A 23,302-nucleotide genomic window follows, 5' to 3' on the forward strand; every position below is an offset into this window, starting at 1 on the left:
GGGCATGAAACACACTTAAGATTAAGACTAATAATACTCTGCTCTCACTGAAAAATACTACTAGAAAAAAATTAAATAAAATTTCAGATATTTCTATTTAATGTGGGCAAAATATACAATGTTTATTTCTGAAATATAAGCTAATAATTTATTTTCATTCATAATATAAAGTGATTTAGGTAAAGTTTACTTTTCCTAGTACTCAAAATTAAACAGGAATTGTTTTCCATATCTAAGAATTATAATGGTAATGTGTAATAAAAGTTTAATTTTGCTAAACTAAAGCTCAAATAGATTCAAATAAAAAACATGAAAATATCTAGATTAAACAATAAAACTTTAATTTTTGTTATTTTGCAATGACAGTAGGTTTACTTTTTCTAACATTCAAAAACACTAGCCTTTTATCAATATAAAACTATTTTAAAAATCACAATAGAATCTTTTATATATAACTTAGAAAAACCATTTCACATGATACACTCATAACACTCAGGAAATTTCAATCCAGAAAGGGACAGTCTCCCTGAAACAGAAAAAGTTCTTTCTTTTTGTCACCTCCAATCCTTATATATAATCTTTATTTTACATCATTTACATAGAAATATTTATCACAATCTGACAGGTAGATAAGAAAAAGAAAATTTTTTGCCTTCTAAAGCTCATCAAGTAAATTTACTCAGTCTTCTTAGTATGTTTCTTTTGAACTTTATCTGAAGCATCAGCTATAGGTTTTGAGGTCGATGAACCAGTACCATTGAGAGACGATTTTGTTTCACTTCTCTTTTCACATGATGAAAACTGCTGCTGCCAGCCAAACAGGATCTGATTCAATTTATCCTCAAAACAAGCAAAAGGCATAACAGTCTCTGTAATCATCATGGTTATCTGAAAAAAAAAAGTTCAATTTTGAATTTAAATACAAATGTTTTCTGTTTCCTAAAACTGAGAGGGGAAAGTGAAAAAGAAGAAAAGATTCAAAACGCTTTTTTTTTATTGAGGTATAACTGACATATAACATTATACTAGTTTCAGGTGTACAAAATGATCTGATATCTGCATATATTACGAAATAACCACCACAATAAGTCTAGTTAACATCCGTCACCATACACAGCACATAAAAATTTTTTTATGTGATGAGAATTTTTAAGATCTACTCTCTTAGCAACTTTCAAATATGCAATACAGTATTACAACAGTTACCATGCTATACGTTACACACTGTTGACTTATTTGTTTATAACTGGATGTTTGAACTTTTTGACTCCTTTTAACCCATTTCACCAAGCCTCGTCACTGCGCCGTCCCCCCCACTCCACTTCTGGCAACCACTAATCTGTTCTCTGTATCTATGAGCTTGCGTTTTTTTTAATTTTAGATTCCACACATAAATGAGATCATACTGCATTTGTCTTTGTCTCATTTTTTTCACCAGGCATAATGCCCTAGCTATGATGTTAGCTGTGGGCTTGTCATATATAGCCTCTATTATGTTGAGGTACATTTCCTCTACACCCACTTTGTTAAGAGTTTTTATTGTAAATGGATGCTGAATTCTGTCAAATGCTTTTTCTGCATCTACTGAGATTATATGATTTTTATCCTTCATTTTGTTAATGTGATATATCACACTGATTGATTTGCAGATGATGAACCATCCTTGCATCCCTGGAATCAATCCCACTTGATCACAATGTATAATCTTTTTAACGTATTGTTGAATTTAGTTTGCTAATATTTTGTTGGGGGTTTTTGCATCTATGCCCATCAGGGATATTGTCCCACAATTTTCTTTTCTTCTGGCATCCTTGTCTGGTTTTGGTTTCATGGTAATGTTGGCCTTGTAAAATGAGTTTGGAAGCATTCCCTCATCTTTTATTTTTGTAAGAGTTTGAGAAGGATTGGTATTAATTCTTGTAATGTTTGGTAGAATTCACCAGCAAAACTGTCTGGTCCTGGATTTTTATTTGTTGGGAGGTTTCTGATCACTGATACAATCTCCTTACTGGTAACTGGTCTGTTCAGATTTTCTATTTCTTTGTGATTCAGTCTTGACAGGTTGTATGTTTCTAGAAATATGTCCATTTCTTCTAGGTTGTCCACGTTGTTGGCTATAAGTGTTCATAGCAGTCTCAATCCCTTGTATTTTCGTGGTATCAGCTGTAACGTCTCTTCTTTCATTTCTGATTTTATCCACTTGAGTTATCTCGTTTTCTTTCTTGGTGAGTCTAACTAAAGATTTGTTAATTTTGTTTATCTTTTCAAAGAACCAACTCTTAGTTTGGTCTTTTCTATTGTCCTTTTAGTCTGTATTTCATTTATTTCTGCTCTATGTTATTTCCTTCCTTCCATTAACTTTGGGCTTCATTTGTTCTTTTTCTAGTTCCTTAAGGTATAAAGTTAGGTTATTTGAGATTTTTCTCATTTCTTGAGGTAGGCATTTATTGCTATGAACTTCCCTCTTAAAACTACTTTTGCTGCATCCCATAAGATTGGAATGTTGTATTTCCATTTCTGTCTCAAGGTATTTTTTTGATTTCTCTGTTATTTCTTCACTGACCCACTGGTTGTTCTATAGCATTATGTTTAATTCCCACATGTTTGTGATTTTTCCAGTTTTCTTCCTAGTAAACAATTTCCAGTTTCATACTATTCTAGCTGGAAAAGATTCTTGATATGATTTTCATCTTCTTAAATTTATTAAGACTTGTTTTATGATCTAACATATGATGAATCCTGGAGAATATTCCATGTGTGTTTGAGAAGAATATGTATTCTGTTGCTTTTGGATGGAATGTCCTGTCTATATCTTTAGTTAAGTCTATCTAGTCTAATATGTCCTTGGGGCAATGTTTCCTTCTTGATTCTCTGTCTAGTGATCTATCCATTGTTGTAAATGAGGGGACTTCAGTAAGTCCCCTACTATTATTGTTTTGCTATTTCTCTCTTTAGGTCTGTTAATATTTGCTTTATATATTTATGTTGGTACATAAATATTTGCAAATGTTATGTATACTCTTATTAGAAATGACCCCTTTATCATCATGTAATGCCCTTCTTTCTAATTAGTCTTTGTTTTAAAGTCTATTTTGTTTGATATAAGTATAGCTACCCCAACTTTCTTTGGGCTTCCATTTGCATGGAATATATTTTTCCATCCCTTCACTTTCAGTCTATTTCTCTCCTCACATCTGCAGTGAGTCTCTTGCAGGCAGCATATAGATGGGTCTTACTTTTTTTTATCTATTCAGCTACTCTATGTCTTCCGAATAGAGAATTCAGTCAATTTACATTTAAAGTAATTAACAAGTATGTACTTACTGTCATTTTGTTAATTGTTTTCTGGCTGTTTTGTAGTTCCTCTCTGGTCCTTTCTTCTTCCCTTGCTCACTTCCATTATGGCTTGATGACTTTCTCTAGTGGTATGCTTAGATTACTTTCTTGTTATCTTTTGTGTACATACTACAGGTTTTTGCTCTGTAGTTATCATATTTTCATATAACAACTTATGTTAGTGACAGTCTATTTTAAGTTGATAATAAGTATAAATGCTTTGTAGTTATCATATTTTCATGTAACAACTTATTTTAGTGACAGTCTATTTTAAGTTGATAATAACTTAAGTATAAATGCATTTTAATGTTCTATATTTTTACTCTCCCCCTCAATGTTTTTTGTTTTTGATGTTACATTTTACATCTTTTTATCTTGTGTGTATCCCTTAATTATTATAGTTAGTTATTTTTACTACTTTTGTCTTTTAACATTCATACTAACTTTATAAGTGATTAATCCACTACCTTTACTATATATTAACCCTTACCAGTGAGATTTATATTGTCGTATGTTTTCTTGTTACTAATTAGCATCCTTTCCTTTCAGCCTAAAGAAGTCCCTTTAACATTTTGTGTAAGGTCAATTTAGTGGTGATAAGCTCTAGCTTTTGCTTGTCTGGAAAAATTCTTTATCTCTCCTCTAATTCTGGATGTAACTGCCAGGTGGAGTAATTTAGGTTGGGAGTTTTTTTCCTTCAGTGCTTTGAATATATCATGCCACTCCATTCTGGCCTGCAAAGTTTCTACTGGAAATATCTGCTCATAGTCTTATGGGGGTTCCTTTATACATAACACACTGTTTTTCCATTGCTACTTTTAAGAATCTCTCTTTGTCTTAAACTTTTGACATTTTAACTATCATGTGTCTTGGTGGGATCTCTTTGGGGTCCCCTTATGTGGAACTCTCTGGGCTTCCTGGATCTGCATGTTTGTTTCCTTCCCCCAGATTAGGGAAGTTTTCAGCCATTCTTTCTTCAAATAATTTTTCTGCCCCTTTCTCTCTCCTCTTTCCTTCTGAGAGCCCTGTTATGTGAATGTCAGTCCTCCTGATGTTGTCCCGTAAATTCCTTAAGCTATCTTCACTTTCTTTCATTCTTTTTCCTTTTTGCAGCTCTGATTGGGTGAGTTCCACTGCCTGGTCTTCAAGTTCACTGATCCTTTTTGCTTCTTCTAGTCTGCTGTTGAACCCCCCTAGTACATTTTTTAGTTCAGTTATAATATTCTTCAGCTCTGTGACTTCTATCTAGTACTTTCTTATATTTCCTATTTTCTTTGTTGAAGTTCTCACTGTGTTCAATATGCACGCTTAATTTAATCTTCAGCAGAAGCAAATTAAGTTAGGTTCTGGAAAAAAAATCTGTTCTCTATAAGTTTACACTTAATTAATGGAAAAGAACATAACTCATTAACAATAATACAAAATACCACATTTTTGAGTGCCAAATGAGCAGCATAAGCAAAAAAATACATTTAGTATTGAAAGGAAATAAGAAGATAAAATATCATTTACAGTCTACACCAAATGACCAAGAATACCTATTACTACTATGCACTTAACATGTGCCAGAACTGTGATAAGTGTTTTGTATTACCTTATTCTCCTTAAATGTAATCCAAAAACTACTCTATTATTACTCTCATCATAGAGAGGTGGAACTGAGGTTTTGACAGGTTAAGTAACTTGCTCAAAGTCACAGAGCTAATAAGTGGTTAAGCAGTTTGGAACACTCAGATTTTGAGTTTGATCACTAAATACACTGCAGTGTATCATCATCTAAAGTCACAGACTTCCAGTAAATTGTAGAATCCTGCCAGTATGAGGGACTATAGTAAGTCTCTAGCCATCCAATTTTTTCCATATATATTTATATATATAAGCAACTGAGACACTGAGAGATAGAATGGAGTGCTACCAATCTTTTATCTGGCAAAATGTATAGTGTTCAGAGATGTTTAGATTTGCTCAAGAAATCATACTGGTGCCAAAGTGAATCTGGGACAACGTTATGGACTAGAATGGTTCCCAAAAGCCCATAAATTTCCAAGGGGCAATTCCTCCAGCAGATCTCAGATAATGAATCAAACTAGATATTTTTGGAATTAAATTTTCACAGGAGGTCCCTACATAATCAGCTTTCCTGAGGACAATGGAAACAAGAGTAAATTCTTATTATCTGCAATATAGTCTAGGTAGTGGGGAGTTGAAGACAAAGTGGGTGTCTATCACAAGAGGAATGGATAAGTGAAATGTATACTGTGTAATTGTTAAAAATAATAAATTGTAAAGTTATATGGAAAAATTCTTAAAATATATTGTTAGGTGAAAATGAGACGAAGAACAAACGCTGTAACGTACTATCATTTATATAAATTTTAAAATGCAAGCACACAGCACTGTGAATGTACTAAACACCACTGAATTGTATAAACAGCTGATTTTGTTATGCCAATTTGACCACAATAAAAATAAACAAATAACAAATAAACCTTTTTTTAATGCATGCACATAAACTACAGGCCAGCTGTGACTAAAGAGCTTATATCAGACTCAGTATCTCAACAAAATCAATATAAAAGACACAAATACATAAAACAACTGTAAAAAGACACTGGAGAACAACCAATACAGGTATAACCTGGTGGGGTTATGATCCCTAAAAGAAAGGAAGTTGAACAAAGTGAACTCCACATTTATCCTGGCTTTTTCTTTTAAGGACATGTGTCAATTCACAGCATAGGGAAATGAAATGCAGAAGTCCCAAATGGGTTAAAGAGACAGAGGCTGGAGTCTGAGAAGGCCAAAGCGTCTAGCACTTGAGAGCAATAACAGCTCAAAGAGGAGTGAACCACATTAAGTAAGCCCCCAAGTCCATGCGTAGTCTGTGCTGGAGGAGTTTACCAATGCTAAACTGCAAACATAGAAACAGATTTCAAAAACCTAGCAGAGAACAACAGCTGGGAGGCCAAAGAGCTGAGCAGCCCACTGCTTGGTTCTGGGAAGACAGGTTGGAGTTCAAAGCCAGGCAAGGTGGACCTGCCCAGGGGTACACCTCGGGCTTAAATTGAGACCCCAAAAGGGTCACATTCTAGAAAGGCAAATCTGAAACAGAATAGCACTAACAAAGCCTAAAATCCACAGGATTAAAATAATCTGCTTGTGCGTTACACCTGGCTGCCAAAACAATGTTGAATGTAATCCCTGCCCTCAAAAATCTTACAGACTAGCCAGAGACAGCCAAGTAAATCAGTAATTACAAAACCGTAAAGAGTAAGTGCAGTAATGGAGGTTTGCCCAGAAACGTTAAGTAAGGGATATGGATTTGGAAGTCGTTACCATACAAGTGAAAGGTAAAGGCATGAATTAGAATGTAATCACCTGGAGAGAATATAGAGTGAGAAGAGTCCAAATATAATGTTAACCTCCAAGTTTATACCATTACTGGTTAATATCTAAGAAGAATTTCTTTAGATTAAATTATTCTTTAGAATAAATAGTTACAATGAGATGTATTGGCATTAATTATCCTGGTCATAGCTTGACTTCATGGACGGCCAACAAAAAACAAAAGAATTCAGGTCAAACAATGGTCCACTGTCAGGAAAACAGCAATGTCTTTTTACAAAATCCAAAAGAGATGAGTGTCAGGATCTAAAGTACTTCCTGAGAACATGAACTATACTAAGTATTTTTCAAAGTCGAGTTTTAATAGAATCTCCACTCCCAGTAGACTCATCACTCAGCTAAGGAGTACTGCTGGCATCATAAATTACTGCTGAGATAGACGTATGAGGTACATGGATGGATTTCTGTGAATTCAGCCTCTTCTTAGGGCTTAATTCAATAAGGTGACACAAATATAATGGTGACAAATGGAATGAACCCTTATTCTTCTATAAATAAAATATAAAACTGTCTCCCTATTTAGCAAACTATTAAAAGAAAAAACATATTACCTAAATTAAACAGCATTTGACTTCATAGTCTCTTGCTTAAAAAGGGAAGTAAACCAAAGAATGTAGAAGCCCTAATCTGATATTTAAACATATCCTAAAATACAAATTAATTCCAGTAAAGAAATTGTTTGCGCTCTGCCACATTCTTTTTTTTTTTTTAACATCTTTATTGGAGTATAATTGCTTTACATTGTTGTGTTAGTTTCTGCTGTATAACAAAGTGAATCAGCTATACATATACTTAATATCCCCATATCCCCTCTCTCTTGCGTCTCCCTCCCATCCTCCCTAACCCACCCCTCTAGGTGGTCACAAAGCACCGAGCTGACCTCCCTGTGCTATGTGGCTGCTTCCCACTAGCTAGCTATTTTACATTTGGTAGTGTATATATGTCCATGCCACTCTCTCACTTCGTCCCAGCTTACCCTTCCCCATCCCCGTGTCCTTAAGTCCATTCTCTATGTCTGGGTCTTTATTCCTGTCCTGCCCCTAGGTTCTTCAGAACCATTATTTTTTAGATTCCATATATATGTGTTAGCATACGGTATTTGTTTTTCTCTTTCTGACTTACTTCACTCTATATGACAGACTCTAGGTCCATCCACCTCACTACAAATACCTCAATTTCGTTTCTTTTTATGGCTGAGTAATATCCCATTGTATATATGTGCCACATCTTCTTTATCCATTCATCTGTCGATGGACACTTAGGTTGCTTCCATGACCTGGCTATTGTAAATAGTGCTGCAATGAACATCGTGGCACATGTCTCTTTTTGAATTATGGTTTTCTCAGGGTATATGCTCAGTAGTCAGATTGCAGGTCATATGATAGTTCTATCTTTAGTTTTTTAAGGAACCTCCATACTGTTCTCCATAGTGGCTGTATCAATTTACATTCCCACCAACAGTGCAGGAGGGTTCCCTTTTCTCCACACCCTCTCCAGCATTTACTGTTTGTAGATTTTTTTGATGATGGCCATTCTGACAGGTGTGAGGTGATACCTCATTGTAGTTTTGATTAGCATTTCTCTAATGATTAGTGATGTTGAGCATCCTTTCATGTGTTTGCTGGCAATCTGTATATCTTCTTTGGAGAAATGTCTGTTTAGGTCTTCTGCCCATTTTTGGGTTGGGTTGTTTGTTTTTTTGATATTGAGCTGCATGAGCTGCTTGTATATTTTGGAGATTAATCCTTCGTCAGCTGCTTCATTTGCAAATATTTTCTCTCATTCTGACGGCTGTCTTTTTGTCTTGTTTATGGTTTCCTTTGCTGTGCAAAAGCTTTTAAGTTTCATTAGGTCCCATTTGTTTATTTTTGTTTTTATTTCCATTTCTCTAGGAGGTGAGTCAAAAAGGATCTTGCTGTGATTTATGTCATACAGTGTTCTGCCTATGTTTTCCTCTAAGAGTTTTATAGTGTCTGGTCTTACATTTAGGTTTAAGCCTAGGTTTATCTCTGGGCTTTCTATCCTGTTCCATTGATCTATATTTCTGTTTTTGTGTCCGTACCATACTGTCTTGATTACTGTAGCTTTGTAGTATAGTCTGAAGTCAGGGCGCCTGATTCCTCCAGTTCCATTTTTCTTTCTCAAGATTGCTTTGGCATATTCTTTATATAATATCTCATGTTATATGATTTCAAAATATGCCCAGAAAAATGTGACCTAAAATATAAGTTCCTCAAAGGCACAAACAGTACTCATGTAATTTAAATCCTCTATAGTGCATAGCAATGAGAGTATAATGAATGAAAATACTTCTACCTCATGTGAATAATTCAAAGACTATTACAATATATCTATATAAGCAAAATTTGCATAATTAATCTTTCTCTCCACCCAGAACATACTTCTTCCTGCCTCCATCTGCCCAAATCCAAACAATCCTTTGCCGGGCAACTATAAAGTGTCTACTCCATTAAACCTCCCCCAGTGCCCTCCAATGAAAATCACTTTGCCCTATAATTAACTTCTGGTACATGGCATATTCAGCCTGGTTTTCTGGTTACTCTATGCTTTCTTCATTGGTGATATCACTCACTCAGACATTAATAATTATTAACCTGAATGAGTGTCAAATAAATCTTCAGATCTTCATTTTTATAAATCTCTTCAATAAGTTGGTTAAATAAACTGTTCATCTGGTAGTACAGTCTTAGATAAAAAAAGTATGAGAGAATTAAATACAGAGACACCTATGAAAGAGCATTTTAGTCATTTATCAGTCAGTCAACAAATATATATTAAAAATCTACTACATACACCAGACACAATGCTAGGGATACAGTGATGAATAAAACAAACTTAGTCCGTATCCTCATAAGTTTAAAAGTACAATGCCTCATATTTCTTTTTAGGCAATAACATCTTGAAGACAGAGTGTCTTATTCAAAGTTTACATGTCCAACTGTATCCCCCGAAAGGGCCTAATACCATTGTCCCTCATTCATGTGTTCAACAAAATACTCTACTATCTGAATACACCTCTCAACAGCACGCAGCATAACTGACCAGTCCATCCTTCTTAATACCATCTCCTGGTTTTTAGCAGCTTCTTTCCCATTTCTCATTCTGGATCTTCCTTCTCTAAATATTAGAAAATCTCATGACTCTGTCCTCTCTCCTGTCTCACTCTATGCTTTTGTCCCTATGTAATATAACTGCCACCCTAAGTTAATTTATAAACTGAAAACAATCTCAATAAAAATACCAACAAATTTTATTATGGAGTTAGACAAACTGCCATTAAAGTTAGTGCCCGATTCTCTCTCTAAACAGGATATGCAGCAGCCAGACTTTAATTTTTGCCAATCTGATGAGAAATGGTATCTGAGTGTAATTTTCATTAATATATTCCCAAATGAGTGTCACGTGTTTTCATATGTTTAAGGGACATCATATCTTTGTTGTGTGAATTGTCTGTTGATAGATTTCTTTCAATTATTTATTAGGCTTTTAATCCTTTATCCCTTAATTTTTCTTAACAGTTCAAGAATGTTTATGAACTGCTGAATATTCAGGGTTCTACTAGAGATGTTTTTTATTTTTTAAGGCTAAAATCTTGTTATGAAATATTTCTTAGAGATAAAAAGTATTTGGAATAGAGGGGTTTTTTTCAATTTTTTTTACTGAAGTATATAGTTGACTATGTCGTGTTAGATTCAGGTGTACAGCACAGTGATTCAGTTTCTCATATTTATATATATATATATGTGTGTGTGTATATATGTGTGTGTGTGTGTGTGTATTCTTTTTCAGATTCTTTTCTCTTACAGGTATTACAAAGTATTGAGTATAGCTCCCTGTTCCATACAGTAGGTCCCTGATGGTTATCTTTTTTATATATAGTGGTGTGTATATGTTAAACTTAAAAGCTTTTGTGCAGCAAAGGAAACCATAAACAAAACAAAAAGACAACCTACGGACTGAGAGAAATTTGCAAACGAGGCACTAACAAGGGATTCATCTCCAAAATATACAAACAGCTCAAAATCAGAAAAACAAACAACCCAATCAAAAAATGGGCAGATCTACACAGACATTTCTCCAAAGGAAACATACAGATGGCCAATAGGCATATGAAAAAATGCTCCATATTGCTAATTATCAGAGAAATGCAAATCAAAACCACAGTGAGGTATCATCTCACACCAGTCAGAATGGCCATCATCAAAAAGTCTACAAATAATAAATGCTGGAGAGGGTGTGGCGAAAAAGGAACCGTCATACACTGTTGGTGGGAATGTAAATTGGTACAGCCACTATAGAGAGCAGTATGGAGGGGCCTTAAAAACTAAAAATAGAGAGGAGCTTCAAGATGGCAGAAGAGGGGCTTCCCTGGTGGCGCAGTGGTTGAGAATCTGCCTGCCAATGCAGGGGACACGGGTTCGAGCCCTGGTCTGGGAAGATCCCACATGCCGCAGAGCAACTAGGCCCGTGAGCCACAAGTACTGAGCCTGCGCGTTTGGAGCCTGTGCTCCGCAACAAGAGAGGCCACGACAGTGAGAGGCCCGCGCACGGCGATGAAGAGCGGCCCCCACTCGCCACAACCAGAGAAAGCCCACACACAGAAAAGAAGACCCAACACAGCCAAAAAATAAAATAAATAAAGCGTAAAAATTAAAAAAAAAAAAAAAAAAGATGGCAGAAGAGTAAGACGCGGAGATCACCTTCCTCCCCACAAATACATCAGAAATACATCTACATGTGGAACAACTCCTACAGAACACCTACTGAATGCTGGCAAAAGACCTCAGACCTCCCAAAAGGCAAGAAACTCCCCACGTACCTGGGTAGGGTAAAAGAAAAAAGAAAAAACGGAGACAAAAGAATAGGGAAGGGACCTGCACCAGTGGGAGAGAGCGGTGAAGGAGGAAAGGTGTCCACAAACTAGGAAGTCCCTTTGTGGGCGGAGACTGCCAGTGGCGGAGTGGGGGAGCTTTGGACACGGAGGAGAGCGCAGCAACAGGGGTGCGGAGGGCAAAGCGGAGAGATTCCCACACAGAGGATCGGTACCGACCAGCACTCACCAGCCCGAGAGGCTTGTCTGCTCACCCGCCGGGACGGGTGGGGGCTGGGAGCTGAGGCTCGGGCTTCGGAGGTCAGATCCCAGGGAGACGCCTGGGGTTGGCTGCGTGAACACAGCCTGAAGGGGGCTAGTGCGCCACAGCTAGCCGGGAGGGAGTCCGGGAAAAAGTCTGGAGCTGCCAAAGAGGCAAGAGACGTTTTCTTGCGTCTTTGTTTCCTGGTGCGCGAGGAGAGGGGATTAAGAGCGCCACTTAAAGGAGCTCCAGAGACGGGCGAGGGCCACGGCTATCAGCGCGGACCCCAGAGACGGGCATGAGACACTAAGGCTGCTACTGCAGCCACCAAGAAGGCTGTGTGCGAGCACAGGTCACTATCCACACCGCCCCTCCTGGGAGCCTGTGCAGCCTGCCACTGCCAGGGTCCCGTGATCCAGGGACAACTTCCCCGGGGAAGAACGCACGGTGCACCTCAGGCTGGTGCAACGTCCTGCTGGCCTCTGCCGCCACAGGCTCGCCCCGCATTCCGCACCCTTACCACCTCCCCCTCCCCCCCCACACCCCCCACCCCCCCACCCCCCCGCCTGAGTGAGCCAGAGCCCATGAATCAGCTGCTCCTTTAATCCCGTCCTGTCTGAGTGAAGAACAGATGCCCTCAGGCAACCTACACGCAGAGGCGGGTCCAAATCCAAAGCTGCCAGGAGCTGTGCGAACAAAGAAGAGAAAGGGAAATTTCTCCCAGCAGGCTCAGGAGCAGTGGATTAAAGCTCCACAATCAACTTGATGTACCCAGCATCTGTGGAATACCTGAATAGACAACGAATCATCCCAAAATTGAGGCGGTGGACTTTGGGAGCAATGATATATATATTTTTTTCCCTTTTTCTCTTTTTGTGATTCTGTATCTGTATGCTTCTATGTGTGATTTTATCTGTATAGCTTTGCTTTTACCATTAGTCCTAGGGTTCTGTCTGTCCTTTTTTTTTTTATTACTTAAAAAAGTTTTTATTCTTAATAATTATTTTTTATTTTTTATTGTAATAACTTTAATTTATTTAATTTTATCTTCTTCATTCTTTCTTTTCTCCCTTTTATTCTGAGCCATATGGAGGACAGGCTCTTGGTGCTCCAGCCAGGCGTCAAGGCTGTGCCACTGAGGTGGGAGAGCCAAGTTCAGGACACTGATCCACAAGAGACCTCCTAGCTCCACGTAAAATCAAACAACGAAAACTTCCCAGAGATCTCCATCTCAACGCCAAGACCCAGCTCCACTCAACGACCAGCAAGCTACAGTGCAGGACACCCTATGCCAAACAACTAGCAAGACAGGAACACAACCCCATCCATTAGCACAGAGGCTGCCTAAAATCATAATAAGGTCACAGACACCCCAAAACACACCACCACACGTGGACCTGCAACCAGAAAGACAAGATCCGGCCTCATCCACCAGAACACAGGCACTAGTCCCCTCCACCAGGAAGCCTACACAACCCACTGAACCAAACTTAGCCACTGGGGACAGACACTAAAAACAACAGAAACTACGAACCTGCAGCCTGAGAAAAGGAGACCCCAAACACAGTAAGTTAAGCAAAATGAGAAGACAGAGAAACACAGAGCAGATGAAGGAGCAAGGCAAAAACCTAAAAGACCAAACAAATGAAGAGGAAATAGGCAGTCTACCTGTACAAGAATTCAGAGTAATGAGAGTAAAGATGATCCAAAATCTTGGAAACAGAATGGAGAAAATACAAGAAACGTTTAACAAGGACCTAGAAGAACTAAAGAGCAAACAGAGATGAACAACACAATAAATGAAATTAAAAATTCTCTAGAAGGGATCAATAGCAGAATAACTGAGGCAGAAGAACGGATAAGTGACCTGGAAGATAAAATAGGGGAAATAACTACCATAGAGCAGAATAAAGAAAAAAGAATGAAAAGAATTGAGGACAGTCTCAGAGACCTCTGGGACAATATTAAATGCACCAACATTCAAATTACAGGGGTCCCAGAAGAAGAAGAGAAAAAGAAAGGGTCTGAGAAAATATTTCAAGAGATTATAGTTGAAAACTTCCCTAATATGGGAAAGGAAATAGTTAATCAAGTCCAGGAAGCACAGAGAGTCCCACACAGGATAAATCCAAGGAAAAACATGCCAAGACACATATTAGTCAAACTATCAAAAATTAAATACAAAGAACAAATATTAAAAGCAGCAAGGGAAAAACAACAAGTAACACACAAGGGAATCCCCATAAGGCTAACAGCTGATCTTTCAGCAGAAACTCTGCAAGCCAGAAGGGAGTGGCAGGACATATTTAAAGTGATGAAGGAGAAAAACCTACAACCAAGATTACTCTACCCAGCAAGGATCTCATTCAGATTTGACGGAAAAATTGAAAGCTTTACAGACAAGCAAAAGCTAAGAGAATTCAGCACCACCAAACCAGCTTTACAACAAATGCTAAAGGAACTTCTCTAGGCAGGAAACACAAGAGAAGGAAAAGACCTACAATAACAAACCCAAAACAATTAAGAAAGTGGTAATAGGAACATACATATCAAGAATTACCTTAAACATAAATGGATTAAATGCTCCAACCAAAAGACATAGACTGGCTGAATGGATACAAAAACAAGACCCGTATATATGCTGTCTACAAGAGACCCACTTCAGACTAGGGACACATACAGACTGAAAGTGAGGGGATGGAAAAAGATATTCCATGCAAATGGAAATCAAAAGAAAGCTGGGATAGCAACTCTCATATCAGACAAAATAGACTTTAAAATAAAGACTGTTATTACAAGAGACAAAGAAGGACACTACATAATGATCAAGGGATCGATCCAAGAAGAAGATATAACAATTGTAAATATTTATGCACCCAACATAGGAGCACCTCAATACATAAGGCAAATACTAACAGCCATAAAAGGGGAAATCGACAGTAACAGAATCATAGTAGGGGACTTTAACACCCCACTTTCACCAATGGACAGATCATCCAAAATGAAAATAAATAAGGAAACACAAGCTTTAAATGATACATTAAACAAGATGGACTTAATTGATATTTACAGGACTTTCCACCCAAAAACTACAGAATACACATTTTTCTCAAGTGCTCATGGAACATTCTCCAGGATAGATCATATCTTGGGTCACAAATCAAGCCTTGGTAAATTTAAGAAAATTGAAATCGTATCAAGTATCTTTTCCGACCACAACGCTATGAGACTATATATCAATTACAGGAAAAGATCTGTAAAAAAATACAAACACATGGAAGCTAAACAATACACTACTTAATAACCAAGTGGTCACTGAAGAAATCAAAGGGGAAATCAAAAAATACCTAGAAACAAATGACAATGGAGACACGACGACCCAAAACCTATGGGATGCAGCAAAAGCAGTTCTAAGAGGGAAGTTTATAGCAATACAATCCTACCTTAAGAAACAGGAAACATTTCAAATAAACAACCTAACCTTGCACCTAAAGCAATTAGAGAAAGAAGAACAAAAAAACCCCAAAGTTAGCAGAAGGAAAGAAATCATAAAGATCAGATCAGAAATAAATGAAAAAGAAATGAAGGAAACAATAGCAAAGATCAATAAAACTAAAAGCTGGTTCTTTGAGAAGATAAACAAAATTGATAAACCATTAGCCAGACTCATCAAGAAAAAAAGGAAGAAGACTCAAATCAATAGAATTAGAAATGAAAAAGGAGAAGTAAGTACGGACACTGCAGAAATACAAACAATCATGAGAGATTACTACAAGCAACTCTATGCCAATAAAATGGACAACCTGGAAGAAATGGACAGATTCTTAGAAATGCACAACCTGCCGAGACTGAACCAGGAAGAAATACAAAATATGAACAGACCAATCACAAGCACTGAAATTGAAACTGTGATTAAAAATCTTCCAACAAACAAAAGCCCAGGACCGGGTGGCTTCACAGGCGAATTCTATCAAACATTTAGAGAAGAGCTAACACCTATCCTTCTCAAACTCTTCAGAGGGAGGAACACTCCCAAACTCATTCTATGAGGCCACCATCACCCTGATACCAAAACCAGACAAAGATGTCACAAAGAAAGAAAACTACAGGCCAATATCACTGATGAACATAGATGCAAAAATCCTCAACAAAATACTAGCAAACAGAATCCAACAGCACATTAAAAGGATCATACACCATGATCAAGTGGGGTTTATTCCGGGAATGCAAGGATTCTTCAATATACGCAAATCAATCAACGTGATACACCATATTAACAAACTGAAGGAGAACAACCATATGATCATCTCAAAAGATGCAGAGAAAGCTTTTGACAAAATTCAACACCCATTTATGATAAAAGCCCTGCAGAAAGTAGGCATAGAGGGAACTTTCCTCAACATAATAAAGGCCATATATGACAAACCCACAGCTAACATCGTCCTCCATGGTGAAAAACTGAAACCATTTCCACTAAGATCAGGAACAAGACAAGGTTGCCCACTCTCACCACTATTATTCAACATAGTTTTGGAAGTTTTAGCCACAGCTATCAGAGAAGAAAAAGACATAAAAGGAATCCAAATCGGAAAAGAAGAAGTAAAGCTGTCACTGTTTGCAGATGACATGATACTATACATAGAGAATCCTAAAGATGCTACCAGAAAACTACTAGAGCTAATCAATGAATTTGCTAAAGTAGCAGGATACAAAATTAATGCACAGAAATCTCTTGCATTCCTATACACTAATGATGAAAATTTGAAAGTGAAATTAAGAAAACACTCCCATTTACCACTGCAACAAAAAGAATAAAATATCTAGGAATAAACCTACCTAAGGAGACAAAAGACCTGTATGCAGAAAATTATAAGACACTGATGAAAGAAATTAAAGATGATAAAAATAGATGGAGAGATATACCATGTTCTTGGATTGGAAGAATCAGCATTGTGAAAATGACTCTACTACCCAAAGCAATCTACAGTTTCAATGCAATCCCTATCAAACTACCACTGGCATTTTTCACAGAACTAGAACAAAAAATTTCACAATTTGTATGGAAACACAAAAGACCCCGAATAGCCAAAGCAATCTTGAGAAGAAAAAATGGAGCTGGAGAAATCATTTTTTAAAAAGGTTTTTTTTAATGTTTGAAATTTCAAAACACAATTGTAAACATTTCTGTGTCAAAGAAGAAATTGTGAAGTAGGAGGAATTTAAACTGAATGACAATAAAAACATACACATCAAAACACGTGACGTAAGACAGCAATGTAAAACAATATGACTGAGAGGAACAACAAAACCAAAAGTTGGTCCTCTGACAAGATTAACTACACACTGATAAACCCCTGACAAGATTGAGCAAGAAAGAACAGAGGAACTTCCTTCTTGCCTATAACAGAATAACTGTTTCTAGACTAGCCCTCCAGGCATAAAAATCATAAACTTGACAAAATACAGGAGGCAACTATTTTCAAGTGCTGGACAACAGACAGTATAAGACTGCTCCATGAGAAAAGGGAAACTGATGAAGTGATCCCCACACTTACCCTCACTTGTTTCAGGACAATTTCTCAAGCAGAAAGCAGAGAGCTAGAACTGAAACTGAGACGGCAGAGACTGACGTTAGGTGCAGCTAAACTAAATGGAATCCTCAGGCAGGGTGTCAGGAGGAAGATAGGCAGGCGTGAGGCGGGGAGGAGACTTCATGTCTACATGGGATGGTGCCACAAGTCCATAGCTAGGCTGCTCATTTCAAGAGTGAGACTACCTGAGTTTTACCACAGAGCAGCTTCTAGTGGGTGAGATGACAACAGAGATACTAGAGGTCGAGCAATACTGGTGGCACTTACTTTCTGTTACTATTTTTATACTTGTATTATAGATACCTGTGCCCTTGTCTTACTTGTGGGAGATATTCTCTTTGAAAAGAGAAATCATATTTAGTAGCATCTTTGTATATGTCAAAACACTGGATTATTATCCAAAACAAACACACAATGCAAATTTCCTAACTATATAAATAATACAAGAAAAGCAAGGTAAAGAAAAATAATCAGTGCCAAATTTTTCTCTGTATATTCTGTCAATTCATCATTTTATACCTAAGAAATGAAAAACTATAGTAGCTACTCAAACAAATCACAGGCTATTTAAAAATCAGTATAAATCTAAAGGGAATCTGGGCAAAAGGATGAGCTAAAAATGAATATTCTGTTTAGAAGTTGGTGGATATTTAGTAAAATGCTGGGGAATATTATTCTAAATTATTAGAATATTATTCTAAAATGTTAGGGGAATAATATTCTAATTAGGAAGATTTGAGGAATACTATGAGAAAAGTTCAATACTGTATGTTATTCTACTTTAAAATATCTTTTTATTATCACTTTGCGATATGGTATTTAAGTTTAGGTGCTATAATAAACAACTATATGCCTGGCAGTAATTGTAAGAAAAGCTATCATTTTTATTCCACAAATTAGGCCTTCAACAAAAACTGATCCTTGCAATTCAAAAAATTTAACAGATACCAGTACCAGTTAATCTAACTAAACCCACAATACACATTCATTTTCTTTAAAGATTAAAGTTAGAAGCTCTCAAAAATTATATCGCTCCCAACATTACTTCATGATAAAAACACTCAACAAACGAGGAGGAGAAGGGAACTAACTTACTCAATCTGATAAAGGGAATCTATAAAACACCCTCAGCTAATATCATACTTTTTAGTGAAAGACTGAATGCTTTCTCCCTAGGATCAAAAAGAAGATAAGGATGTTCATTCTCTCTATTTCTATTCAACACTGTACTGGAAGTTCTAGACAGGGCAACTGGGCAAGAAAATGAGATAAAAGACATGGAGATTGAAAAGGAAGAAGGAAAATTATTTCTATGTGCAAATGACATGATCTTGTAGAAAACCCTAAGGAATCCATTAAAAAAAAAAAACTATTAGAGCTAATAAATAAGTTCAGCTAGGTTACAATATACAAGACCATATAAAAAATCAATTTTATTTCTACACATTTTCAAGGTACAATCTGAAAATAAAACATTTAAAAAACAATCTCATTTACTATATAGCATCAAAAAGAACAAAATACTTAGGAATAAAGTTAACAACAGAAGTCTAAGGCTTATATACTGAAAACATCATTGAAAAAAATTAAAGAAGACCTAAATAAATTTTTAAAATCTATGTTGATGGATTATAAGACTTAATATTGTTAGGATGACAGTACTCCCCAAACTGATTTGCAGATTCAATGTAATCCCTATGAAAACATAAGCTGGCCTTCTTTGCAGAAATTGTCAAGTTAATTCTAAAATTCATATGGAAATTCAAGTGACCTAGAGTGGTCAAAACAATCCTGAGAAAGAAGAACAAACCTGGAAGACTCACAGTTCCCAATTTCAAAACTTACTGCAAAGCTGAAATAATTAAGATAGCATGGTACAAGCATAAAAATAGGCATACAGATGAATGGAATAAAAGTAAGAGTCCAGAAATAAACTCTTACATTTACAGTCAACTGATTTTCTACAAGGGTGCCAAGACAATTCAATGAGGGAAAGAGCAGTCTTTTCAATAAATGGTGCTTGAACAACTAGATATCCCATACACAAAAATTAACTCAAAACAGATCACAGAGCTAAATATAAGAGCTAAAACTATAAATCTCTTAGAAGGAAACATAGAGGTAAATCTTTTTGACCTTAGATTTGGCAATGGCTTCTTAGATATGACACCAGAAGCATACACAACAAAAGAGAAAATATGTAAATTGGACTTTATCAAAATTTTAAAATTTTGTGCTTCCAAGGACACTATGAAGAAAGTGAAAAGACACCTCACAGAATAGGAGAAAACATTTACAAACCAGAAATCTAATAAGGGTCCAGTATCCAGAGTACATAAAGAAAACTTACAACTCAACATTAAAAAGACAAATGCCATGATTAAAAAAGGGCAAATGATCTGAATAGATATTTTTCCAAAGAAAATATACAAATGGCCAACAGGCACATAAGAAATGCTCAACATCATTAGTCATCAGGGAAACAGAAATCAAAATAACAATGAATTGCTTCTTCACACCCACTAGGATGGCTATAAGAAAGATATGCATTGGTTAAGGATGTGGTGAAATTAGAACTCTCACATACATTGCTGGTGGGAATGTAAAATGATGAAGCCACTTTGGAAAACAGTCTGTTCATTCCTCAAAAGATTAAACGTTGAATTACTATATGATCTAATAATTCCATTCCTATATGCTACACCCAAGAGGAATGTAGTATATGTCCACACAAAAACGTGTACATGAATGTTCATAGCTCATTATTCATATTAGCCAAAAGGTAAAACAGCCCAAAATCCATCCACTGATAGAGAAATAAAATGTGGTATACCCATACAATGGAATATTATTTGGCAATTAAAAGGAATAACGTACTGATACATACTACAACATGGAGGAACATCAAAAACATCATGCAACAGAAAGAAACCAGTCACAGGCCACACGTTGCATGATTCCACTTACATGAAATGTCAGAATAGGCAAATTTATAGACAGAAAGTAGATCAGTGGTCGTCTACAGTTGAGGGGATTGAGGGAAAATGTGAAGTGACTGCTAACAGGTATGAGGTTTATTTTGGGGTGATGAAAATGTTCTAATATCAATTGTGGTAACAGCTGCACATCTCTGTGAATATACTAAAGACCACTGAATTGTACACTTTCAATGGATGAATTGTAAGGTATGTAAAATATATCTCAGTAAAAATGTTATAAAAAAATGCAGCTCAAAATTTGATGACTGGAAGAAGTCGGCACATATGAAGAGATTTTGCCTCAGATATCTGAAGTACAACAACCACAGATCACCTCCACTGCAGAGACTACTGGAATAAAAACTAATGATCCCTACAGTGATTTGGTTCTTTCTAAGACATAAATTTATATAATATATACTGTTTTCCTTCTAAGCATCTCATAGGTAAGTTTTTAGCCAAAAATATCTAGGCTGAGATACAGACATCTATAAAATTTCTCTAGGCTTAAATACTAATATTTTAAAATCAATTGTCTACTCGTGAATAGTGAATATATACAAATTTTAAGAAGAAGAAGAATCGGAATTAGTCTCATCATACAGCTGAAATAAAATTCGTAAGATGTGTCAGAGGGCTTCCCTGGTGGGAAGAATCCGCCTGCCAATGCAGGGGACACGGGTTCGAGCCCTGGTCCAGGAAGATCCCACATGCCGCAGAGCAACTAAGCCTATGCGCCACAACTACTGAGCATGTGCACCACAACTAACGAGGCTGTGCTCTACAGCCCACGAGCCACAACTACTGAGCCCACGTGCCACAACTACTGAAGCCCGCGCTCCACAAGAGAAGCCACCCCAATGAGAAGCCCACGCACCACAAGAGCAGGCCCCGCTCGCCGCAACTAGAGAAAGCCCACGTGCTGCAACGAAGACCCAACACAGCCAAAAATAAATAAATAAAAATAAATAATTAATTAAAAAAGATGTGTCGGACACAGTCATAGAATGGTATATGTCATCTCAAACCATATCAACAATCGGTACAATGAAGACGAGAAAATCAGGATTCAGAGACATTAAGTAACTTGCCTATTCAGGGATTAGACAGCAAAGCTAGGATTTGAATTTAAGGCTGCCTGTCTCTGAAACCTATGATCTTATACCATCTTATACTATTTCCTAACTTCAAGAAGGGATAAAGCATCCAACCGGACAACAGTAATTAAAGGGACTGACCACAAATATGTCCTAATATAAAAATTTTAAAGTTTAAAGGAACCTCAGAGAACATCTACTCCAAGAACCTCATTTTACAAATGACACAACACTTTGCAGTCTCTGATCAGCCTTGGCTATTTCCACTACTCTCTGGCCTCCAATGTAAATACTACAAGGTTGTCTGCAAATCCTTCCTGATAGCCTCAGCATAAATCAAATGAGGAATCATAGAAGAGCTATGTTTCAGTAAGTCATGGATGTGCTGAATAACTCCCCAAAATTGGTATTTTTAGACTATAATAAAAAACAAATTTTTCTGTTACTTGCCTTATGCAGAATTTTGGTTACACAGAATTTGTAATACTGCTTTACTGCTACCTTGAACTCTTACCTTTGTGACCACAAGAAACATAGTATAGAGGAACATAAGATTATGCCTTGATATTGCCAGATGCTTGGTTTGCTGGAATGTGAAGATAACTGACCCCAGCAGGGTTACCTTGGCAGGGCTGAAAATAAAAACACATTTTAACTCAATAAGTAATAAATATTATTTATCTCTATATTTCTCAAACAGTATTCTCAAAATATTAATTTAATGAGTTATTAATAGATGTAACACAAAAATGAGTTCTGTAAATATAAAGTTTTGGAAATGCTGAGTTACATAAAGTTAAATACCTTTCTTCACAGCATCAAGTATCAAAGTTTAGAATGTTCATACATACTGTGACTTTCTGATAAAGAGAGTACGTTTCTATATGTAATATTTCTGAATTGACCACATAACACTTTTTCACAAAGGATTTGAAAGTCCCACGTTCCACAGCATGATTTGGGAAAAGGATGTTAGCCCTGAAAAACCTTATAGTGCTAACCAAGCTCCTTGGGTGGGATGGGGGATGGAAAAGAAACCCCTGATTTGCAGCATTTCCTCATTTCCACGGTGTAAATACAGTCGCTCCGTGGTATTCGCAGGGAATTTGTTCCAGGACCCCCACACTTACCAAAATCCACTGATGCCCAAGTCCGTGATATAAAATGATGTAGTATTTGCATATAACCTATGCACATCCTCCCACATACTTTAAATCATCTCGATTATTTATAATACCTAATATAATGTAAATGCTATGTAAATAGTTGTAATTACAGTATAAGTACTATGTAAACAGTTATCAGTACATGGCAAATTCAAGGTTTGCTTTCTGGAACTTTCTGGAATTTTCTAATAGTTTTGATCCACAGTTGGTTAATCCACAGATGCAGAAACCATGGATACAGAGGACCAACTGTACTCCCACAGCCCACTTCAGGCTGCTGTGTGGAATGGCCCTCATAAAACTGTGAGCCAGCTCCAGCACATCACTTAGCTAACTCCAGCACAAAATATTAGCATTAGCCAATATATTAAAATTTAAAGTCTATAATAAGATGTTTATCTATTAACATATAACAAGCACTACTTTCATGCCATATATTGCCACATAAAGTATATCTCAGTAACAGATCATTTTCTAGCTCTTTATGCTTAAAACTAGAAAAAGATAAATAATAAACTCTTAGAATGCCATAGTATAAAATATGACAAATTTAAAAGCCCCTATAAACCACTTTATGAAAAATAAGTAGTTTGTTTAATCAGTACAAGCTAAGGATTGAGTTCAAAACACTTAGGT

The 23,302-nt window shown here is 36.6% G+C and overlaps 1 protein-coding gene across 1 annotated transcript in view; it reads right to left on the minus strand.

Annotated features, from left to right (window-relative positions):
• Positions 1-364: 364 nt before the first annotated feature.
• Positions 365-23,302, minus strand: part of TMEM38B (transmembrane protein 38B) — a 67,360-nt gene continuing 44,422 nt past the window's right edge. Inside the window, exons 5-6 of the mRNA XM_068552731.1 lie at positions 22,015-22,132; positions 365-888 (exon numbers count right to left, since the gene is read on the minus strand). Of these exons, the coding sequence (XP_068408832.1) occupies positions 676-888; positions 22,015-22,132 (331 nt within the window). The 3' untranslated portion in view covers positions 365-675. The remainder of the gene's footprint in view (positions 889-22,014; positions 22,133-23,302) is intronic.

This window comes from Eschrichtius robustus, chromosome 10 (genome assembly GCF_028021215.1).
Source record: "Eschrichtius robustus isolate mEscRob2 chromosome 10, mEscRob2.pri, whole genome shotgun sequence".
Taxonomy (NCBI): domain Eukaryota; kingdom Metazoa; phylum Chordata; class Mammalia; order Artiodactyla; family Eschrichtiidae; genus Eschrichtius; species Eschrichtius robustus.